Source organism: Oppia nitens, unplaced genomic scaffold (assembly GCF_028296485.1).
Source record: "Oppia nitens isolate AA-2021 unplaced genomic scaffold, nextdenovo-longstitch-racon4-pilon3 scaffold4_pilon_pilon_pilon, whole genome shotgun sequence".
Classification (NCBI taxonomy): domain Eukaryota; kingdom Metazoa; phylum Arthropoda; class Arachnida; order Sarcoptiformes; family Oppiidae; genus Oppia; species Oppia nitens.
The window spans coordinates 5467903-5490877 of record NW_026533232.1 but is presented as its reverse complement, the minus strand read 5'-3'; the positions used below and the strand labels follow the sequence as shown (position 1 = coordinate 5490877).

General features: G+C 26.7%; 3 protein-coding genes and 1 pseudogene across 3 annotated transcripts; all 4 read right to left on the bottom strand.

The window, feature by feature from the left end:
• Positions 1-7032: 7032 nt before the first annotated feature.
• Positions 7033-9130, bottom strand: LOC128959990 (protein Red-like). Its single transcript, XM_054306043.1, has 2 exons — positions 8199-9130; positions 7033-8125 (listed from the first exon to the last, which is right to left on the bottom strand). Exons 1-2 carry the CDS (start codon positions 9040-9042, stop codon positions 7167-7169), a joined length of 1803 nt encoding a protein of 600 aa, XP_054162018.1. The 5' UTR covers positions 9043-9130; the 3' UTR covers positions 7033-7166.
• Positions 9131-9733: 603 nt separating this feature from the next.
• Positions 9734-10702, bottom strand: LOC128960310 (transmembrane protein 186-like). Its single transcript, XM_054306382.1, has 2 exons — positions 10538-10702; positions 9734-10477 (listed from the first exon to the last, which is right to left on the bottom strand). Exons 1-2 carry the CDS (start codon positions 10613-10615, stop codon positions 9734-9736), a joined length of 822 nt encoding a protein of 273 aa, XP_054162357.1. The 5' UTR covers positions 10616-10702.
• A 1416-nt stretch (positions 10703-12118) lies between these two features.
• LOC128959995 (caspase-3-like) lies at positions 12119-14799 on the bottom strand. The gene is made up of 7 exons (XM_054306049.1): positions 14742-14799; positions 14475-14666; positions 13111-13726; positions 12918-13031; positions 12731-12859; positions 12565-12674; positions 12119-12505 (listed from the first exon to the last, which is right to left on the bottom strand). The coding sequence occupies exons 2-7, from the start codon at positions 14607-14609 to the stop codon at positions 12368-12370; spliced, it is 1242 nt and encodes a 413-aa protein (XP_054162024.1). The 5' UTR covers positions 14610-14666; positions 14742-14799; the 3' UTR covers positions 12119-12367.
• Positions 14800-21677: 6878 nt separating this feature from the next.
• On the bottom strand, positions 21678-22448 carry LOC128960309 (putative nuclease HARBI1; annotated as a pseudogene).
• Positions 22449-22975: the final 527 nt, after the last annotated feature.

The following is a 22975-nucleotide window of genomic DNA, read 5'->3' as shown; positions in this document are numbered from 1 at the left end:
GATTTCTTTTAAACATTTATTTTATTATTTTTAAATTAAATTTAGATATAAAAGTTAATATATGTAAGCTATTATTGTGCAAAAAAATATTTATATTTAAATAAATACAATTAAATAACAAATTTAGAATTTCAAAATTCAAAATTCAATAGTATTAAGTAAATTATTTTTAAAGAAATTGTTTTTTCAACTGTCACTATATTATTGATATTTTATATATTACTGTACAATCATATTATTATTATACAATCAAATTATATTTATAATTTATCATTAACATTATTTCATGCAGTCAAAATAAAATAAATGCACATAAATTTAGATCTATGTATAGACAAAAAATAATATAAATACTAAATTTAGTTAATATTATAATTTACATCAAAATAATTTTACTGAATTAATTAATTTAGTTTCTGTAGTAGTCTTATGTTGTAAAATAACTTATGTTTAAATCTATAGAATTTTTATATTATATTATATATTAATTTTATTCCTAATCCTCATAACATTATTTCAAATATTAATATAAACGTACTGTTTGTGTAAATATTAAAATGATATTTTAATTTGAATTAAATAATAATAATAATGTTTTATACAATATAATGTTATTATTATAATAGCAATTAAAGCACATATTTTATATAAAAATAGTTGAGTTGTATTAAAGATAAATTGTAGTATAATATTATATTTACCGAAAAAGTGTTTAATTTTTTCAAATATAATAAAATTGTTACCAAATAATAGTTTTTATGTTTTGTTGTCTCAAAAATATTGTTCTCTTTTAGTATATTTATGTACAGTATATACATTTATATTGTATTATAAAACTTATATTATATGTAATGTATTATACAGTATTTTTATCTATCATATATAGTATAAAACAAATAAAAATAAATTACTTTTTTGGTATCATTTATTGTGATTTACCGATAGTTTTGGCATTAAATAGTTGTAGTCAATAGAGAAACAACAATTGATTTTGGATTAACCTCTAATCCCTATATTTACAGTTATTATGTTTCAAATATATATATATATATATATTTTGTATATTAACATTATTTTTAAATTTTTATAATTAAAATTGTATTTTTGTATTTAATAAATTATTATAATATTATAATGCATTTTCAATCATACATTTGAATATTATTGCATAAATTAGAATATAAAGAGAAAAATATAATATTTAAATTGTTTTTAAGTTATTAGCTATAAATTATAACTCAATATTTGCCATTTTCTAAGGCAATATATAATTTGCATTAATAGTAATACAGTATATTATAATATCCTAATTTATATTTGAATCTTTTATAATTTTTAGTATATTCTAACATTAAATTTAATTATTTCATTTTATTAATTTATTTTTCTATTAGCATTAAAATTGATCATTTGATATAAGTAATGAAAATACAATATTTTTTAATTATTTTAATTATTTGTACAATTATTGTAAATTATATATATTATAAAATCATTATAAAAAAACTTTTGGATAAAAATAAACAAATTTTTAATTTTCATTATTGTATTATAAAATTATGAATATTTATTTTTTAGTATCTTACACTTTTATAAATATAATATATGTATTTATAGTAAAAGTATCATTGGAAGTATTTATAGTATATATTTGTATATTATATTTGTATATTATTGTATAGTATATATTCACTAAAAAATTATAAAATCTATTAAAATATAAACACTAACTATTTTAAGCTTTATATAGTAAATTTACAAAAAAAAACAAATTTTACTAAAATTATATAATACTATAATTTATATTAGTCGGCTAAACACTTTATTATTATAACATTTTGTATGATTATGATATTGTAGTTTCCTTTATTATCAAACATTAAATCAGATTTTATATACAATGCATTATTCAATATATAATAAAAATTATTATATGTAAGTCCTCCAAAAATACGATATATTATAATATTTTCTCAACATTAATATACAGTATTTTGTTATATACAGACACTTAAACTAAACTTTCAATTTTGTAATTTTACGAATTTATTTTATCAACAAACATATGAACTCTAACTGTTAACCAATGGATAAAAAGCAATGAAAATATGTATAAAAAATGAAAACCTAACAAATGGCAAAACATCTTTGACTGAATATACAGTAATACTGTGTCTATAGTTTGGTTAAATTTGAGTGAATTTTTAGAGACACATAAAAACGATAATAAAATGTCATTTATAACTGACATCACCTGAAATCTGTAAAAAAAATTCAATTACTTGTTTCCAGTTATAATCCCATTATTATATTTACTATCGTTTACAATATTTGTATTAACACAAAAAACATAAATTTTATTATAGAAATTTATTACATAACTTAAATGTATTTTACTTTAAATCTGTTAAATGCTTATCATTTTATCAAAATAATTGAAACAAAAATATTTTTCACTATTTTGCATTTTGAATGTAGACATTATATATCGTTATTATTTTATTTATAAAATTACATAAAAATCAAGCAAAATAAATAAAGTATGTAATTTTAAAAATATTTTCTAGAAATATGTTTTATATTTAGAAACAAAAATAATAATTATTATCACTTACATAAACATTTTGAATATCTTTTTAACTATTATTTTTTGCTCAAATATTTAACATTTAATTTAATAGCTGTAAAATAATAAGTTAAATTTTTAAAATAATATTTTCTCAAATATTCTGTTTATTATATAGTGTATTAATTAAATAAAAACTATTTCAAGTATTATTTTTATAATATAAAGCTATTAAAATTTTGAATTATATATTTTATAATATATAGTAGCAAAAGTTATTTCATATTATATTGCTATTATAGTCTATAATAATAAACCTTAAAATTTATAAAATAAGTATTGCAATTTGCAATTGAGTTTTATAAAAATATTACAATAAATATAAATTATGAATTAAAATTAATTCAATATATGAATAAAATGCAATGCAATTGTATTTATTGTATTGAAAATAATTTTCATAATTATCTATTCATCTCTCTCTCTCTCTCTCTCTCTCTCTCTCTCTCTCTCTCTCTATATATATATATATATATATATATATATATATATATATATATATATATCATTGAACTAATAGTAAATATCAATAGTGTTAGAAAGTAACCAATTGGTGTTATTGAAGATTGAGGCAAAATTGTTTAATAGAAATAGTGTCAACATATAAAAAACACCAATCAGACCAATAGTACTGTATATATAAATTATATACAGTATATATATATATATACCGTAATATACACTAAATCTATATACAGTACTAACTATATTCTGTGTGTGTAATGGTTAAGGAATATCTAAGTAAAAGAGTTTGTAGTTTTTTGACTGCATTTTATCGACTTTTTGGTGTTTTTTGGTGTTCAACGAAATATACATTTGAGTCGTCAACTGTTTAACAATAATAAGCAAACGCTGAATATATATGTATTCAACGGCACTAATGTAACGATCGATATAATTGGTATAAAACATATACAACTCTTTTAGATACTGGAGTCCCAAATATGTTATGAGATGTGATGCCTAGACATCCAATGATGTATTAAATAAAATAAAAAATATAAGACAAAACATTTTTATAGCTATTCATACATTCATATGATTAGAGATATGACTGTAAAAAATATACGAAGACATGACCGCATCGCTGATGGCATTCATCCACTTCTCTCTTCTATTATATGCAAACTAAAGCCACTGTTTTGATGACTTTGGATATTAATTCAAAAGAGTTCTACATCTATAAGATTGTATCAAAACCTCTATAAAGTATAAATATTAGACACATATACACTGTATATATAATAATATATTTAATATAACTATATAAGGGTTTTATGTATTATGTTTAATATGTATATATTTTGCCATTTGCATTGAATTGAAGAAAACATTTGCAATACTTTAACAAACAATAATATCGGATATATTTTGAAGTAAAGTATGTTTGCATTTGAAGTCAACAGCAAAGTGAAAGCTATTTTGTGAGTGAGTGAGTGAGTGAGTGAGTGAGAGAGAGAGAGAGAGAGAGAGAGAGAGAGAGAGAGAGAGAGAGACTATTTCTCTGCATCACTAATATTAAGTCCTCATAATCGACAACAAAAATAAATACATTTTATTTTCACAGTGTTATATAAAGTTGAGAAAGAAATGGGTCGATATGTTGCATATACTAAAATTTTTTTATATGAACAATAAATATAAGAGATATTTATAACATTATAATATACAGTATTTGATAGAAGTTAGTAATGTATACAATATATATAAATATACAGAATATTTCATGTAATAATAGTTAAGACTATGTTATAACTTATAACTTTGTACTTTAATTGGTCACTACTCGAGTCAATTACTTTGCTCTGACTGTCAAAATTAGTTTAACACCAAAAAGCAATACACTATCTCTTCAATAAATTTTTATTTAATAAATATAACTAACTTTCAAAAGGTTTTATACAATATTTGCCAATAAATATATCCTATTTATTATTTCATGTATGTTTATATATATATATATATTATATATACTAATAATAATGTAATTCTGTATATAAAATAGATTATATTACTTTATATATAGTAAAGAAAGATAGATTGATTTACAACTAAATGAAACATTAATGGGAATCACATCCTATTATTGAATTAAAAGTAAATCACTTTTTTTCGTTTTAAGTCATTGATTACTTCCAACAAATTTATATTATATACTAATTTACAGTATATTCAAAATGTTTTATAAACTAAAATAACAATAAAAAATTTAATGAAACTAAATTGTCAGCAAATAATAAAAATGTTATTTGAGTCAACAATTATTTATAATTAAATTATATAATTATTTATCATTTAATTACCGTTGTTGCGCACACGCCTTTCCATGGCAGATAATGCGATAAGTGGCAGCTTTTGTGGTAATTGGTTCCCCTGGAATTTGTTAGATTTAGGGGCACAAAATACCAGCCATGTTACAAGTTTTTATTATGTATCAAATTCATGCCACTCATAATTTTTTCTCATTATTTAATTAATGCCACCCTTTAGTACTGTAATGTATGATCGATCCATACATAGTGTTTTTGATCGATCGATCGATCAAATATTTAAAACTATTTAAACTGTAATACAATGTAAAATAAAGTTTTGAAGTTATATAAAAAATGTGTTTTTTAAAGCTTTAATATTAAACAACAATTTCTTTGTTTTATTACCGATGATTGAGTAATAAATTTTATAAAATGTGTGATCAAATTAGCGTTGAATATTCAAATGATTTACCTCTTGATCTCACAATAAAAAAGAGATCAAATCAAGAAAGTAATGGTAAACCTATTGATAATACCAAAAGTTTGAAACGATTAACAACTACTATCACTCCAATACCATACGACGGTTCCGATGATTCAAAGAAAGTCATCTCTAACACACCTATTGGCCAACCTATCAATGATATAGTAATGAAAGCTAACTCCGTACTGATCGATCAATCCGTGGTAATGACAGATAACTCAGAAGAATTGATCGATCAATCCGTGGTAATGACAGATAACTCAGAAGAATTGATCGATCAATCCGTGGTAATGACGGATAACTCCGAAGTACTGATCGATCTACCGATTCTTGATATTAAATTAAACTCTTGAAGGATCAATTGAGTCATTCGCTTAACAATCAGTTCACGAGTTTGAAAGACAATCACCCTTTGGAACAGACTGTCAATACCGGTAATCTAGAGAGCGATCAAACCATGGATCGATCTGATCGATCAAATTACTGGACAATGTCATCGATTAATAAGATATTGGACCCGTTTTTTGTTGGCGTAACCGACGATGAGATATGTCTTATATCTCATACTTTGTTTGGCATTAAAAATAGTAAAACACTATTTTTTGATGGATATAGTGATTCACGTCGGTATCGATTACCTAACAATATGTTTATAGATATCCAGAGAGGAGACAATTGTAACAATCGGATGACATTCAATAAATTTGCCGCATATGTGGGTCAACGATATCTAGAACTATTTAAAGGCGGATCTGGCAATGCTATTATACTGTATTTATACAGCAATATTATAATGACCACAAAAGCACCCAATTATTGGCCATATCTTATGCATTACGGCATACAGTTTGCGTTCACCGAAGCCAACGATAACATGAAGAGATCGATCTATTTAGCCATCTCTGCAATGGACTTATGTCATCAATTTCAAGAATAATCGTTTGGCAAATAAGACTGCGTTTCGCACCGCCGAGGATATGATCAGTGCCGGTGTTGTCCGACCTATTTATAAGAATTTAGTGAAGACTGCGTGACCCGATGTATACACCTTCTATGAGGCAGACAAAGCTACCATCGATTTGAAAACTTCTTGTATTTTATTTAACTTTAATGATCCTAACTATTAATTATAATTATATTTCCATTTCTTAAATTGTTTATTTTGATATTTATTTCATTATAAATGTATTAAAAATTATTTTTCGGGTAAATAAAAATAAATTAATTATTTATTTGATTATTTTACATTAGATTTACATTAAATTAGTATTGATCGATCATTTATTAATTATAGATCGATCTTAGGATATGAAATTATTTATTTATTTATCGATCGATCATTTATTTAATTAATTATAACTAAATTTAGATATTTAAAACACTTATAATAGTGTAGATACCAGTTATCACATTTACTGCCATTCGATTATTTTAGTTATCGCATTATCTGCCACTGTATGGCAGGTTTAGTGGTAATTAGTTCCATACCTTTTTGATACTTTTAAATAATTTTTAAAATTGATATGTCTAATTAAGTGGTTAAAAACGGTATATGTTTTATGTGGATCTAAGTGAATATAATATGACAATCATCTTAAGTGACACCTCTTAATAAATGATTTATTATAAATTAATTTATAAATATTAATAATATAACGTTTATTATTAATTATACATAGATGTGATTCATCGGTCCTAAAATGAAGTGCCATTGAGTGTCACATAAGTATTCATTGAAACCATTGGTTTAATAAATGAGCGCTTCTTTGAGTATAAAAACCAATCGATAATCCATTACATAATTTCAATGTGTTTTCTGTTTCTTTGGCTCCACTGGTGTCGCGCCAAACGATTCTCCTGTTGTAGCCTTACGTCGGGCGAGAATAGCGTTAATCTTTTGGAGGTCACGATCCAGTTTGACCCGTTCCTCCTTCTTGCCGGTCACGCGTCGGGTTTTCCTTCCGTCGGCCATTTTCAGGCCGTATTGAAAGGCAGCCTTCGGTAGCGCCTCCTTATTGCTCATATAATCGCCATACTCTTCGGCCGTATCGAAATCCCAACGGCCAACGACACCCTTTTTGTTACCTAAATCCATCTTAGAGTAGTCGACTTCATCGTCACTATCAAGTATGGCGTCGTCATTCTCTGGAGCACCCGGATAGCACTCGGCATAACTATCGGGCACATCATTATCCAATCTATTCGATGATTTATTTCTTATTTGAATATTTGATATATTATTACTACCGGTGCCCGTAATACCAGACAATACAATATTTCTGGCATCTCTTGTTTCAGGTTTTCGTGAGTCATTCTCTTGGCGACCACTTTTATCAAAGTAATTTCGCGAACGTTTATCACGATTAGATCGATCCCTTTCCCGTTCCCTTTCCCTGTTCCTATAGTCACGAACCTTATGATCTCTATAATCCCTATCCCTTTCGCGATCATTTTTAGACTCCCGTCTTTTGAGATCCGGTACATAGTCTTCAATGTCCTCATAAATACTGTCACCTTTTGAATCTTTAATTTGTTTTGTTTTGTTATCACTTTTATCATTATCATCACTAATAAGTGAATTTTTCTCTTTAATTTTTTTAGTCTTTTTGTTAACACCTCCTTGTCTTAAATATGATAATATTTGTGTTAATTTGTTTAACACAATGTCATTAGTGCTTAATGTGGTCATCGATTCAATGTTAGGACAATCGGCTTTACTACGGATTAAAGTCGTCGGGATATCACTTTCGGCAAATTCTTCCTCTAAAATAATGAAATTACCGGTAATTGAAATTTTAATAAAACATAAAACGACAAATAATATCAAAAGACATACCGAGATCTACGACATAAGCCATTCTTCCTGCGAGAAACAGTTCATTTCTTTCTGGTAATTGTCTGTTAATTAATACATTCACTATATTCTTGGCGAGACTCGACTTAACCGCATTTGGATCGTCCGCTTGTAATGGTTTGTCGGTCACCAAAGAATTCGTCTTTTTATTATTTTTATCGCTCTTTGGTTTTTCTTCTTCTTCTTCCTCTTCTTCTTCATCGATGAGTTGTCTTTCTTTTTGTGTGTCTTTTTCATCCTTTTCTTTATTATTGATTTCAGCCTTAACTTTATGAAGAAGTGCATAATCTAATCCCTTGACCAGATGTGTGTGTTCCATATCTCCTCCCAAGAACTTCGACTCCTGTATCACTTGTTTGCGTCTCTCGGCTGCGTCCAGTCCCGACTTAAGGTCAGGCGCTACGGCTCTATAGGCAGCAGTTGTGGCCATAGACTCGTTGTCCTGATTATAATCTGGATTAGAGTCATCCCTGCGCTCCCGTGCTCTGTCCCGATATCTTTTGGCCAAATCGGAAAGTGTGTCTTCTTCTTGTCGCTTAAGAGTCGCGTAAAACTTCTTTTTCTTCTTTCTGTTTTCATTGGCTTCCGCTTTAAGCGATGGTCTTTGTCCGCGCACTGACTCTCTAACCGAAGCACTTCCAATACTACCACTTCCTGAGGTCATTGTAGCCCTCGGTGTCATCATTAGTTTACGGAAGTCAGCGTTGGTCAGCGGATGACTGTCACTCATTGGCGTCGGCTCTTTAAAGGCCTCTTTTCTGTCCATCACTTGCTGTGACGGCGGCGCCAATGGATTAGAGAAGGGCTCCACTTCTTTGTCGTACATCTTATAGTTAATTGAAACCAATTATTATTAAATCAATTGATATTTATTTCAATACTATTTTTATAAACAAATTAACAAAACATTTGGTGTTTGTTTGCATTGAAATAACTAATGACTTCAATGCAGACATCTATTGTTTATTGCATTCAATACTTGTTTAGCGCTTCATTTGAAATAGTTATCAATAAATAATTAATATATTAATAAATGATTAGATTTAATAATTAAATTAATTAAAATTAATAATATTTACTCGCAATAATAAATAACTTTTCAAAAATATAATATAATATAATATAATAATAGTTTTTATTAAATATTTATTAAGATTTAATTTTCATGCAAAAGACAAACGCATTATGTATTTATAGTTTTTGTAAATATATTGAAAATTATATTAATTTTATTTGAAATATTGAAAGTTTAATAAATGATTAGCGAAACACAATTGATAGTAAATTTGATCATTAAATTGTTTGTAAATATATAATTCAAAAGTAATTCATTATTAGAATTACGGTATATTTACTGTATAATAACAATAATAATTTTATTTTAATATTACAGTACTTTAATTTAATATTTAAATTGATGAAAATTTATAATTTTTTAATTACAGTACTAATTGTTGAATATTAAAATAAAATAATTAAAAACAAATGACTAATAAATCTTTTTAATGATTTTTACGCTACTTTTTACCGAAAACTTTGTCAAAGTTGTGTTGATCTTTAATTCCTCCAAATTTTAATGATATAAACCATTGATTATTACAACTATATTGTTCAATACGACAAAACCAGTCGTCTAATTGGTTGTTACTATCAATGAGTGGCACCACATCTGACAATTGGATTTCAATGTCTTTTCGATTGCCGAAGAATGTCAAGTGACCCAATCGTACCAATTGATTATCATTTGAGATATATATACGACCAACAAAATGGCGAAACATATATCCGATGACATACAGCATCGACACCGAGAAGAAGCCCATAATTGTGTATGTATTGCAAGCGTCTAATGGTATCAAATCAATGGCGTAAAAGACATAAGTTGTCGGAACTAATATTACACTCAATACACTCATCCATAACTTTACTCTTTGATATGATCTCAACTGATAGATGTATGGGAACTGATAAATAGTGATCCATTGCTTAACTTCCTGATGTGATCCAGTTTTCCACCGCTGAATACCAACCAATCCTGAGCTCTGATCATCTGATTTCTGGCTGTCATTTAGATTGTAAGCTACAGACGTCTGTTTAGTCGGTAATGTCTTATTCAACACATCACTACTTTTTAGTTTGTCTTCTTGTGAAGACAAATCTCTGCTAAAATATTTCATTAAATAGTTGTGTCTTAAGGCCAACAATTTTAAGTGATTGTCACCAAATGGTCTACTTTTATAACGACATACACTTGTAGTGAGCTATCAATGAAATCAATTGACAAATCAATGACTTTAACCATCAATTGTTGACAAACAAACCTTAAGACCATTAATGGTATGATATTTATCGCCAATCAAGACATTCAAAGACCGATTCAATACATTTGATGACAACATTGTTGTCTTTTAGGGATTACTTTCATAATTAAATCATTCAATGTATTCAAACATTTCGACACTTTTGATCACTAATTTATATTTAATTCAATTGTAAAACTTATTGCATATTTGAAATAATCAATAAATATTGTGTGTATTACTGTTAATCATATAATAATAATATTGTAAATCATTAAAGTTTATGTCAAATATTTCAATTTGTTTTATTAACAATAATTTATAAACAAATAATTGATAATATAGTGAAAGTCCCTCAAAAGTATTAGATTTGGTATTATTAATAAAAATATGCAAAACATTATGCAATACATTGCATGTGCTTTCATACAGTATAACAATACATATCATAAATACATTATATTTTGATATTTATGTCAAAAAAGTTGTCAAAAATGATTAAACATTTGTTTTCAATAATAAGTATTATTATTATTATCACTTATTTCTTCATTACTATTACTGATTGTAAGGACACACCTATTATATCCTTTAATGTCTATGAAAGGGATGACTCTTTTGGCCAGTATTTTGCAAATCTATTGATTCCTTCACTTAATATCAGTACTGAAAGTAATATCAGTCTAAGTGATGATAATTACAAGATTAACATAAAAGTTGATAAACCCATTGAATTGCAATTATCGGGTGATGTAAAAGTCATAACTAGTGACCAATCTATGGATAAAAAGTTTGACATAAGTTTATCGAGTAATACATTGCCTCATCTAAACACCAGAAGTCATGTATCAATTACCAGACAATCGGATACCGAGACACTTGTTTTGACTAATATATCACTTAAAGACAATATCAATAACATGAGCGCCACATATGAGTGCACTTTATTCAAGCGGACCACTTGTCCAGAGATAACATTACACCACAATCTGACCACATCTCCCGAATCATTGCTATACTTCTCGTCAAATGTCACCGAAGTGTGTGACCCGCAAACCGATTCGTCTCAAATGGCAATCAATATAAGTATGTCATCTCAAGTCTGGCAGATGGCAAACACACAGTTAAGACAAATATTTAATTTCGGTAAAAATAAAGGCTCGGAAACTATGAACGCCAGTCATCCGCTGATGGATATCTCGGTTGTTGCCGATTGGGACCGAACCACTCAATTGATTCACTTTAAGAAAGCAGTCTTTTCGAGTAAATTCACTGATTTTATTCCCAGTTTTGATATTATATTTAAACAATACAAAGATATACCAAATCAATTAATTGTCAATATATTGAAAGACGTGCCAAATATATTACAAGATATTAGAGATGAACTTTAAAGAGTTTTATTTATGGAAATCAAATATAAATCAATAAAAAATACTCATAACTGCAAAAATTAATTAAAAAATGTTTGTATATATCATTTATATAAATTTTAAGAATATTTTGTTGAAAAATTCCTGATAAATAATCTCATTAACAAATTATTATAATTTAATGCAAGTTTTAGACAAAATATGGCAATATTTAAAACTTAACAAATATAAACTATTTTTTTGCGAAATTTGATATAAAACAATTTGTAGCGTTTAGTAAAAATATATGGCTATCACTTAATGATTTTGTTGATATCACTGTTTAAATTATGGAATATATAGTAAGTACGGTAATGGCACTTAAGGTTTTGAATATTTGATAAAAATAATGAACTAATGACAGTATAAATACATTATTGTTTGAGCAAACTATTAATAAAATTGTCAAATAAGACATTTGATTAGATTATGGATGCAATCAATGAATTGAGTTGTCGTTTGAATGGCAAGTATAGCCCGGATTAAAGTAAAACAATTTCTTCCAACCTCTTGATATGTGTTCCATCACTTGTTTCTCTCCGTTCTCTGTAATCTTATTGTCGATAAACTCCGATGCCTTTCGGTAATTGAAAAAAATATTACTTTATATAATTAGCGTTAATGATAAAAGCAAACCATTGTAAGTATTTGATGTAAATCAAAGGAATGGGCATATTTCATGAGTGCTTGACTTAGAGCTGTTCCAAACCATGATCCAGTACCTTCATTCCTCCAAGACACAAAACCTATTCATAGCATACAATTATTAGCAATTATTTTCATACATTTATCATTAGTATACCATCAATAGTTGAATAGCAGATCATAATATCTCCATTGAGTGGAACTTTAGTGGAAGTAAATGGTTTGGCATCACTGACGGCCGCTTCCATGCCTTCAAATACATGCTTTGGTCCAGAGTCGTGATTATCTGATTATAAAAAATTTAATACAATTTAATGAATTGAAATCCTTAAAGCATTGAATACCTCCGCGACAACAGTTAAAAAAGAAAAGTTTCGGTTTATTTATTAGTTGCGGACATTTTTCATTGTTGAACGTCTCTATAATGGACTCAAATTGAAACCCATATCCATCGGATGCTATTATCATAATAGTTAAATAATTATAATTTACCGGTAATTATAAACATTAATAAAATATAATTTAGTGATGACTTACTGATGACAAACCCGCTCTGTCCGTGTGACAGAATAACAATGACAAGAGAGTCGTGATCTCTTAGATCAGCATTACGTGACAACTCGTGAAGTTTTTCTTGCATTCTTTCTCTCGTAAGGTTAGTCTCGACAATGACTTTGAACTGAAGTTGACTGAAAACATCATTCAAACGTTTCGTTTCCGTTTCAGAGCCCAGTCTTTGGGGATAATTAACGAATTTATCGAAATTAAAAATAATACAAAATCCTCGTGGATTGCGATTCATTGGATATATGTTTTTGCCAATCATTGGCTTTTTACACTTCTGCACTGTTGACAGGTATTCATTGTGTTCAATGAGTCCATCAGTGGCTGAAGGGTCACCACCACTGCCATCATTGAGTCCTAAATTTGTAAATCCAAGAGTTGATGCCGATTCTGCCGGAGAAGATGTTATATTCTCGATCACCTCATCCTGTGTTAGGGCTGTTTTGAAAGAGTTAGGTCTGAGTTTTTTTGCCACATCCATCTGATCCACGCCATACAGTACTTCAACAAACGTATCGCAAGCTTCAGGTCCGCGACGACACAAATCCATTAAAAACCTCTTTTTGCGATCACTTTCGCTCTCAACTCGCTATAGATTTAAGTCATCAAAAAACAGTGATTAAAAACAACTGGTTTTGTGATATCAATAATCGTGTGTTTAAATAGTCTATTAGTTATTATTAATGCCTAACAATATTATCTTATCATAAAATAGTTGTTTTATTCATTAACTATTTGTTTATTTGTAATATGTCATCAATTTTACTAATTTCATGGATTATTTAATTAACCAAAAAAATCAATGTCATATTTGTCATTAATTGACTATTTAGTTAACTATTAATATTAAGTTTACTTTTAAAGTTTGATTAATTAGTCAAATGTTATTATCTATGATATAAAAGCTATGGTAACCTATGTTGTCAATGTATTTACTGAATATACAAATTATTATACAGTAATTGATTAAATATTTCAAAGTTTTATTAGTGATCACTAGTAATAATAAAACAATGTATTTAATAGTCATTAAACTTCAACATTGCTTTACATATAAATTGTTATAACATTAATGTCTAAGAGATGATGCAATCGTCACTTGAATAGCACTTCATTTATAGGCGACAATCATCTCAACGGTCACTGACTCTTAAGCAATGACTTAACATTTATGACAATTATTATCAAATTTTAGTATTAATTATCATTAAAATATTGTTAATACAACTATATATTGCAATATAATAACTATTAATTAATATATCATATATTGATAACATTGGTCATCAATGATTGGATTCATTAATATTAGTAATTAGTAATAAAGTCATACAAACCATGATATCATTGATCATGTATTGAGTGAATATGTTTTTGTTTATCAATTGATTCAATAGGTTTGAGTTGAGATCCAATAGGTCTGTGAGGACATCGATGTTGTCCTCAATGTTTTGTCTGTCACTTTCATTCATCACTCAATTGTGTCGACACTCAGTCTATTACTTAATAAACAAATGCCAAACACTTAACTAAAGTCACAATAATAGACAACACAATAGATATATATAAATATCATATCAATAGACAAAACCAATGAGTCATACCTTTTAAATACTGAATAAGTTTTGAATAAATATCAAAAATACTATTATTTGTATTCAAAAAGTAATGTAAAACTATTAATACATTCAAGTCATGTGTTATTACAGTATATATTGTCATACAGTAGACGACACAACAAATGATGTCTCAGTTAACAGCTATCAAGTGATGGCCTATAAGTTATCCATAGGTTATACATATTTATTATGATTAGGACTTATCAGTTGTCGTAAAGATTATACCCAAACAATAAATAATTAATTGACTACTTATTTGAGTTAATTATATTATATAATGTACTCAAAGTTAACAAATATACAAAATATCACATATTTATTATTTATATAATGTTTTAATATTATCACTTATTTTTGGTTAAATGTCCATTTGATGGCAACTCTGTTCACATTATATCATAACCTATAATATTAATAAATATAGTATTAATATAATGACTTTACTTTAACTAGAGTTCGGGTAACTTCCCAAGGGATAGAATTCCCAGAGTTCCCTAATAAATTCCTCCAATTTTTCAGGAAAATAATTTTATATTATAACAAAAAAATAATACTAAAACTTAATATTTTGCATAAAATTTCAGTGAAATATTTAAAAATTGATTATATTATTTAACAATACCACTCAATATCCAGTTTGATATCAAATTTGTTTCAATAGGGGTTCTATTGGTTCAATAGGCACATGGAAATTGATTCCTTGGGAATTTTCAGGGAGTAGGGATAATAAAATGAGGGGGTATTTGTAATACATTTATATTGTTTTAATAGCGGGTAATACTGTATAGTAATACAGGTGTGATATAAAATAATATTTATATATAAAATTAGCAATTTTTAAATGACTAGAAGTTATTGTTTTTCTATATTAATGTGAATAACTATTAGATGAATCACTAATTGTTACTTTTATACTTTAGCCTTATATTCAATACTACTGTATAATCAATGTTTTCGTTTAATTAGGTTATCATTAATCACCAAATAAACAGTATTTGAAGCTATTTAATAGATTAATTTATAATAACAGTAATAATATAATAAATAATTTTAATTATTTGATTACTTATTAATTTATTTGTTAGTAATAATAATTTTTATATTGTGCAATATTTTCTATACCTATGTTGAATAATTATTAAATATTATTAATAGTTTGTTATATAGTTTGTAGGTAACATATAGAGTGTAATTAATTGGTTAAGTTTAATTTTATAATATTCAATATATTGTACAGTAATTAGTGTTACACTGATTAAAGTATGTAACGGTTAGATTTGGGTTTTAACAATTAAATTATAGTTTAGGTTTTAGTTTCCAGGTTTGGTTACTTTAAAAAGTTTTCCTGATTTTTCTTAACTCTAACACTGACCACACAAACATATATTGTATGAAATGATGAAATTTTCTCTATTTTCATCACAAATTGATAAATAAATGTTTATTTATTTATTTTTTATATCGATATTTCTAAATTAAATCATTAGAATATTTTTATTTTATAAACACTTAATCAATTTTCTAATAAATAGCATAAATATTATCTTAAATATAATAATAAAATGTGATTCAAGAAAATATCTGCACTCATTTTTTTGCTGACAAATGTAGAAAAAGTTTTATTTTTCAGTTTTATCTTTTAATATATCAAAAGACAAATGTTGTGACACGTATAACACCACTAAAGAAATGCAATATATTTGGAGCTTTTGTTTGATATATATATATATATATAGTAGTAGTAGTAAAGAAAGTCTTTTTTTACTTAAAAACATTATTTAAAGTCTTAATTTTATATCAAAAGATCAGCAAATTTAATGCCAAACAAAAAGAGAAAAATTATATTTTTTAAAAGAGAAATAATTTTTCTATTGAATAATACGTTAAAGTATTAAAAATACTGAAACTTTACAGAAAGTATTAAAATGTAATTTTATGTCTTTAGTTGAGACAAAAAAAATAATCCCAAAATTTTTGGTCATATTTATTGTCTTTGATTTAAAATTGTCAAATGTTTTCAAATCGTAACAATGCATGGATTTATTGATACAATTCAGTCGATAATTTTAGATTAATTTATTTTATAATAAATATAATTTATATTTAATATCTGTATTTAAAAATATTGTTATTATTTTTGGTTGAAAACATTTGATTGTTTGATTAAGTGATTAAGTTAAATGGTTTGTTCAATCTTGAGTCAAAGTTAGATTTATTATAATTAATATATAGGTTTTACATAAATTAGTTTAGTATTAAATTATTAACAATTCAATTATTTAATCATAAGAAATCACAAGAGTCGTTATGTTCAGGGCTCGAACCCGAGACTATTACTCCAAAACAACTTACGCCTCTTTGGTTTAAATTTCACACTATTTAAAATCAAAGGATTAAATAAAAAACTATTTGATAATTAAATATATATATATATATATTATATGACAATTTAAACTATTTAATGATTTTTGTTGACACTATTTTAATAATCTTTTATATAATGCAATAAAATAAAAATATTTGATATAATAATTTTAATGAATGGTTCGTTTTTTTCTTAATGTATATAAAATTAGTAGTAATTTTACTAAAAGCTTTTGTTTTATGATAATTCATAAAAATATGTTTGCATTGTTTATAGTCTACAATATATTATATTATAGATATTCTTAACTTATGGATATAATGTTGAATACCATCCATGAGCTCCATAAGCATCACAATCACTAACACTAACGACAACATGCTATACACTTAGCCATACATTTACTAAGACAGTGATCGAGAGATTTGTTTTGATTTTTACCACTTTTGCCGCTGTTTTTCCACTCTATTCAACACTCATATCATGTAATCTTATAGTAAGCTTTGATTTATTGAGTTTAGTTTGTTTTGTGACAACAACTAAATTACTTATAAGTGCCAACACTTATAACAATAACAGCAACAACTGTATACCATTTTTTTTGTTTGCTTCACACAAAACAATAAATGTTTCATAAATTGATTGTATTATTAAAAGTAATTAAAAGATTAAATAATATGATAAAACACATGAATTATGTTTATAACTAATGATTAAGTTTACATTTAATAATTGATAATCATCTAAGATTTATACTGAAAAGTATTTATTAATATTACAAGTGATAATATTATTTAATTTTCTAATACATTAATCTAAATAAAATTAATTTTTACTAAAAATAATTGCTTTTACTGAAAGTTAAGGTAATTGTGTTACAAGAAATTGAATAGAAATGATGAATCAAATGATAATATTAAGCAAACAGTTCCTAAACAACGATAATTTACTGTAGTTTTTCTCTTAATGTTTGATCAAATCTGCAATTTTCTCGTTTGCTTTTTTGTGGTCCAAAACAATCCATTATTTTATTTGCAGTCCAATAATGAATTAGTAGAAAACTTCTGACTTTTATTTAATGTCTAAATGTTGTAATGAGAAACTAGTAGTGAATAAATAATACTATCATATATTATTATCAACTATACTATATAATACAGTTTATATATTATATGTAATAACTTTAGTAAAACTACTGTATTAATGATTTTTATCTATTTTATACAAAAAAATAATAGCCAAAAATTGTTATTAGTTTACTTAATTGATATAATTTTTCAACTTATAAATACTGTTATTTATTTAAACTTATAATCAAATTATATAACAACTCAAATATAGTAGAATATAATGTATAGATAGAAAAATCATACTCTTTTATTTAGAAAAACAGTGAATTTATGAGATATGGCTAATAATATGATTGTATTAAACTGTATTAATATAATATAAAAGGTAACTAATGTTTGTGAAATAATCAGCATTTTGTTTGAATTCATCACAACTCGATCTCATTCATTGCACACAATTGTTATCCATTGGTATCTTTGGATACTTTTATTAGAGTAAAGCTTTTAATCAGTAAAACTCTTGAGAGATGAATCACTAAAAGGCAATTGTTTTCAGACTTGAGAGATGAGACCTAAAGTATAATAATAGAGGGAACGGTACTAATATTTTATTGCTACAGCAGTACAACCATAGTATTGTCAATACAATTGATGCTACCAGTGCTGCTATTGATGCTACCAGTGCTCTCTTTCTCAAGTCATGCATTTCATTAGCAATTTTTCTTTATTCTATTAGTTTATAATATAAAAAGTTTATATATTTAACATTAAGAGGCAATAGTTAGTGAATTGCATTAATGTTTTCTTATTCGTTACTCTTTTTTTGTAACCTTTTTTTACTTAACTTTCTTTTCTTTTGATTTTTTGTTATATCTTTTATGTTGTTTGGTATCGATTGAGTCCATCCCAGGAGTAACTCTACATTTCAATGTATTCAATGTTTGTTTTCCTTTTTATGTTTGATTGTTATAATTCAGTCATAAGATTGATTGCTTGCTTTCAAATTCATTACTGTTTGGCTAAATCTATCATTATTTTTATAATTTTATAATATTTATATATTTCTACTGTCGTTAATTATAGCTAAATATTTATTACTGCTACAAAACATTACTGTATTAATATATTATACATTATTATATTATATTGACACTCAAATTTTAAATTACAATAATGTATATACCTTAACATTGAAAAAATTAAATTAATAAATTGAATTAAGTTTAATTATACAATATTAATTCATAATTATAATAGTAGTCTAATTCACACATTTTTAAATTAACTATTTTTCTCTAATTATGAAATCAACAAATATAGATTTAACTAAATACAGTATATTCAACTTTATAAATGCCGATTATATAATGTAATTTACATTAAGTAAATAAGTAAGTTAGATATAAATAATATTAACGTAATCTAGATTTTAATTAAGATTATTAAATACAGTATAAAATTAAAAATTATCTTGTTAATTATTTATTAACAAATACAGTCGATTACATAATTTGTGAATAATTAAACAATTAAAATTAATTATGCAATTTATTATAATTTAATATACTCAATGTGAATAACTAAACTAAAATTTAAAAAAATAAATAAATTTAAAATTTTGTTACTTTTTTTACTTTACTTTAATTTATAAGTGAAGACATGTTTTGATATTTACTTAAATATAAATACTTATTCAACTAATGTTAAATCAAACCCTAAAACAATTATCATGTTTTGGTGATGTTTAGACTATTCATACAAATTAATGGATTCAAACGGTATATCAATCAATCAATTGAGACAAACATTTTAGGTCTATGTCTGTAACATAACATTTACAGTCAAACTAAACAAAATTACTGTTAAGTATCAGTAATCAACATTCAAGTGATTGTCATTCATATATCACATAAACATTATCCTTATGTTTGTCAGTCTATGAAACATAATATAATTTTCACGAACTCCTGGGCCTCGTTTCTCTATAATGTGTAAATATACGCTATCGTAACTACGTTTACGATAGTTCGTAAAGAACGATATGTTTCATTTCACAAAAACAATGTTATATCGCAAACGTATTGTATAAACGCAAAATAGCGCATGAGTGTTGAGTATATTAAAGTTATTTTCAAAATAAAAAGCGCTTTAATTATGGACACAATTGATATTAATATCAATAAACGAGCCCAGAATTGGACAGAAGCTGAGATTACAGCAGTGGTCAATGGATATACCACTCACCGTCACATATTGGAGGCAAAGGTAAGTGCATATATTAAAAACAATATATGACATTACTTACCTTAGAGGGCTTCGTTTTTTATATTGTTTTTAAAGTGTAATATAAAAGCATTAAACTTATCTTTTTAGTTGTAGCCTCAAATCAATAATGAAGTAAAACAAGAAATACAGAGAGTTGACCGAGTCTGTCAACGCAGTTGGAGCCTCGGGTACAAGGACATGGACTCTAGTCAAAAAACAAATCTCTGACTTGAAGTCCAAAGTTAAGAAAAAAACGGCGGCAATGAAGAGGCATAGAGAAACAACAAGTGGTGGATCACCTCTTAATGTGTCATTGTCAGCAGCAGAAGATCTCCTATTATCATCAATGAATCCGCAATTAATTGATGGAATCATTGATGACGGAGATACATCTGCCGCAACAATTGATATTGAGGTGCAACAAAAGTCTCCTCTCAAAACACCTCAATCACAATCTGCGACGCCGAAGTCACTCAAACTGCCTCTAAAACGTCGCCTAATGGAAGACGACGTATCAGTGGCCGATGATTTGTTGAACATCGAGCGCCGAAAACTAAAGGCAATAGAGGCGATGGTAACTTTGCGGCGATTAGATATCGCCTTACGTCTCAAGAAATATGAGACGCAAGGAATTGATTGTTCGGCCGAAGCCGAACAATTTAATCAAATTAAATATTAAATTTATATTATAATAAAAAAATAAATAAAAACATTTTGATCTATAAAAAAGTTTTATTTTTAAAAAATACAAATAATAAAATAATAATAATACAATAATAATAATAATAATACAATAATAATAATAATAATACAATAATAATAATAATAATACAATAATAATAATAATAATAATACAATAATAATAATAATAATACAATAATAATAATAATAATACAATAATAATAATAATAATACAATAATAATAATAATAATAATACAATAATAATATTAATAATATAAATTATATTTAAGTGAAATAATTTATTATTAACTGAGCTCTAATATTTAGAGCTTGGCGGTCATTATTATATGCCGCCGTCTCATAGTTGACATCGGATCCATATTGATTCGATGTCTTGATCAGTTATGTCTTCTTGCTATGTTATGCAATATAACAAGCAATAATGACATAAAATGAGCGCTCTGGGCTAAACATAAGTTTGCCCGCGGTCTGGTCAAGACATCTGAACCTCATTTTCAGAACACCGAACGCCCGCTCAACTACGTTAATGTGGACATATGTGCCGTATTGTAACGTATTTGAGCGGGTGTTCGAGGCTCTGAGAGTGGGGTCATCAATTGTGACTCTAAAGGGTAACCGGAGTCGCCTAAGAGCCAACCAATATTTGGCCGTTGTTGTAGTTGCCGTCGAAGACCAGAGTTTAGCCATATAAAGGCATCGTGTGTCCGTCCAGGATATTTGGCAACGATGTCGATAAACTCCAAGCGTGCGTTAGCCACAGCTTGAACGTTGATTGTGTGCCGAAATTTTCGGTTAACATTATCAGCTTCAATGTTTTGTGGCGGCGCTAATATTTCGACGTGCGTGCCATCAATAGCGCCAATAACATTAGGAAATCGCTTCAACTTATAGAAGTCTTCTTTAGTTGAAGCGATTTCCCTCTCACTATCCGGAAACAGTACATATCTCCGGACATTTTTAGTGAGAGCTCAGGCCACTCTATGAACAACTCTTGACATAGTTGCTGTACTTATGTCAAGAGTGTCTCCGGTGACCCGATAAAAGGCGCCTTGTGCAAAAAATCGTAATGCGGCACAAACTTGTAAAAGTGTTGATACCGCATTACTTCTTTTTGTCGGGCGCCTTATATCTTCATCGATGAGGCGACAGATATCCAAAATGCCGGAGTGATCCAATCGCAAGCGCTGAACACATTCAATGGTGTTTAAGCCTTCTAATGGATTACTTCGGTCTTGGATATGTCTTCTTGATGGTGAGGATTGGTCTTGTAGTGTTATGTACCAAGACATGTCATATGTTTGGTTCTGTCGTAATAATTTTAATAATAATTTTAATAATAATTTTAATAATAATACTTACGCCTATCATCTATAAGGTGTAAATTTTAAGCGTACGATATGTAATGTTATTGTACGTGAAATGTGTTTGACGTGAAAAAGTCGTACACATGCGCATTTATAACAATAACATTACTTACGGTTGTCGTAACCGTAAGTTGCGAAATGCATTTACGACTTGTTGTGAAATGCATATTTTATCGCAGCGTACGAAAGTGTGCGTACGATGTTTTGTGCAACGCACACCTGAAAGGAAATATGTATATGCATTCTATAAGTCGGTCTGTCTGTCCCACGAGGACATAGGTTCGAATCCACGCTCAGCAACACATTTTTTTGTTATTTTTTAAAGTTTATTTTTTAGGAAATTGAAGAAAATGGTGTCTAAAAAGTAATAAAAAATTTGATTTTTTTTTATTTTTTAAAATTTTTTTCTTTTTTAAGTTCATTTTTCAGGAAAATGTAGAAAATAGTAGTTT

Bases quoted from the DNA above. Each gene is read 5' to 3' on its own strand.
- LOC128959990 (XM_054306043.1), bottom strand. From the start codon at position 9,042: ATGTACGACAAAGAAGTGGAGCCCTTCTCTAATCCATTGGCGCCGCCG. The intron at 8,126-8,198 runs GTATGTCTTTTG...TCATTATTTTAG, and splicing joins GGCTTATGTCGTAGATCTCG to AGGAAGAATTTGCCGAAAGT.
- LOC128960310 (XM_054306382.1), bottom strand. From the start codon at position 10,615: ATGTTGTCATCAAATGTATTGAATCGGTCTTTGAATGTCTTGATTGGC. The intron at 10,478-10,537 runs GTTTGTTTGTCA...TTTCATTGATAG, and splicing joins ATACCATTAATGGTCTTAAG to CTCACTACAAGTGTATGTCG.
- LOC128959995 (XM_054306049.1), bottom strand. From the start codon at position 14,609: ATGAATGAAAGTGACAGACAAAACATTGAGGACAACATCGATGTCCTC. The intron at 12,860-12,917 runs GTATTCAATGCT...TTTTATAATCAG, and splicing joins TTTTAACTGTTGTCGCGGAG to ATAATCACGACTCTGGACCA. The intron at 12,675-12,730 runs GTATACTAATGA...TGCTATGAATAG, and splicing joins CTGCTATTCAACTATTGATG to GTTTTGTGTCTTGGAGGAAT.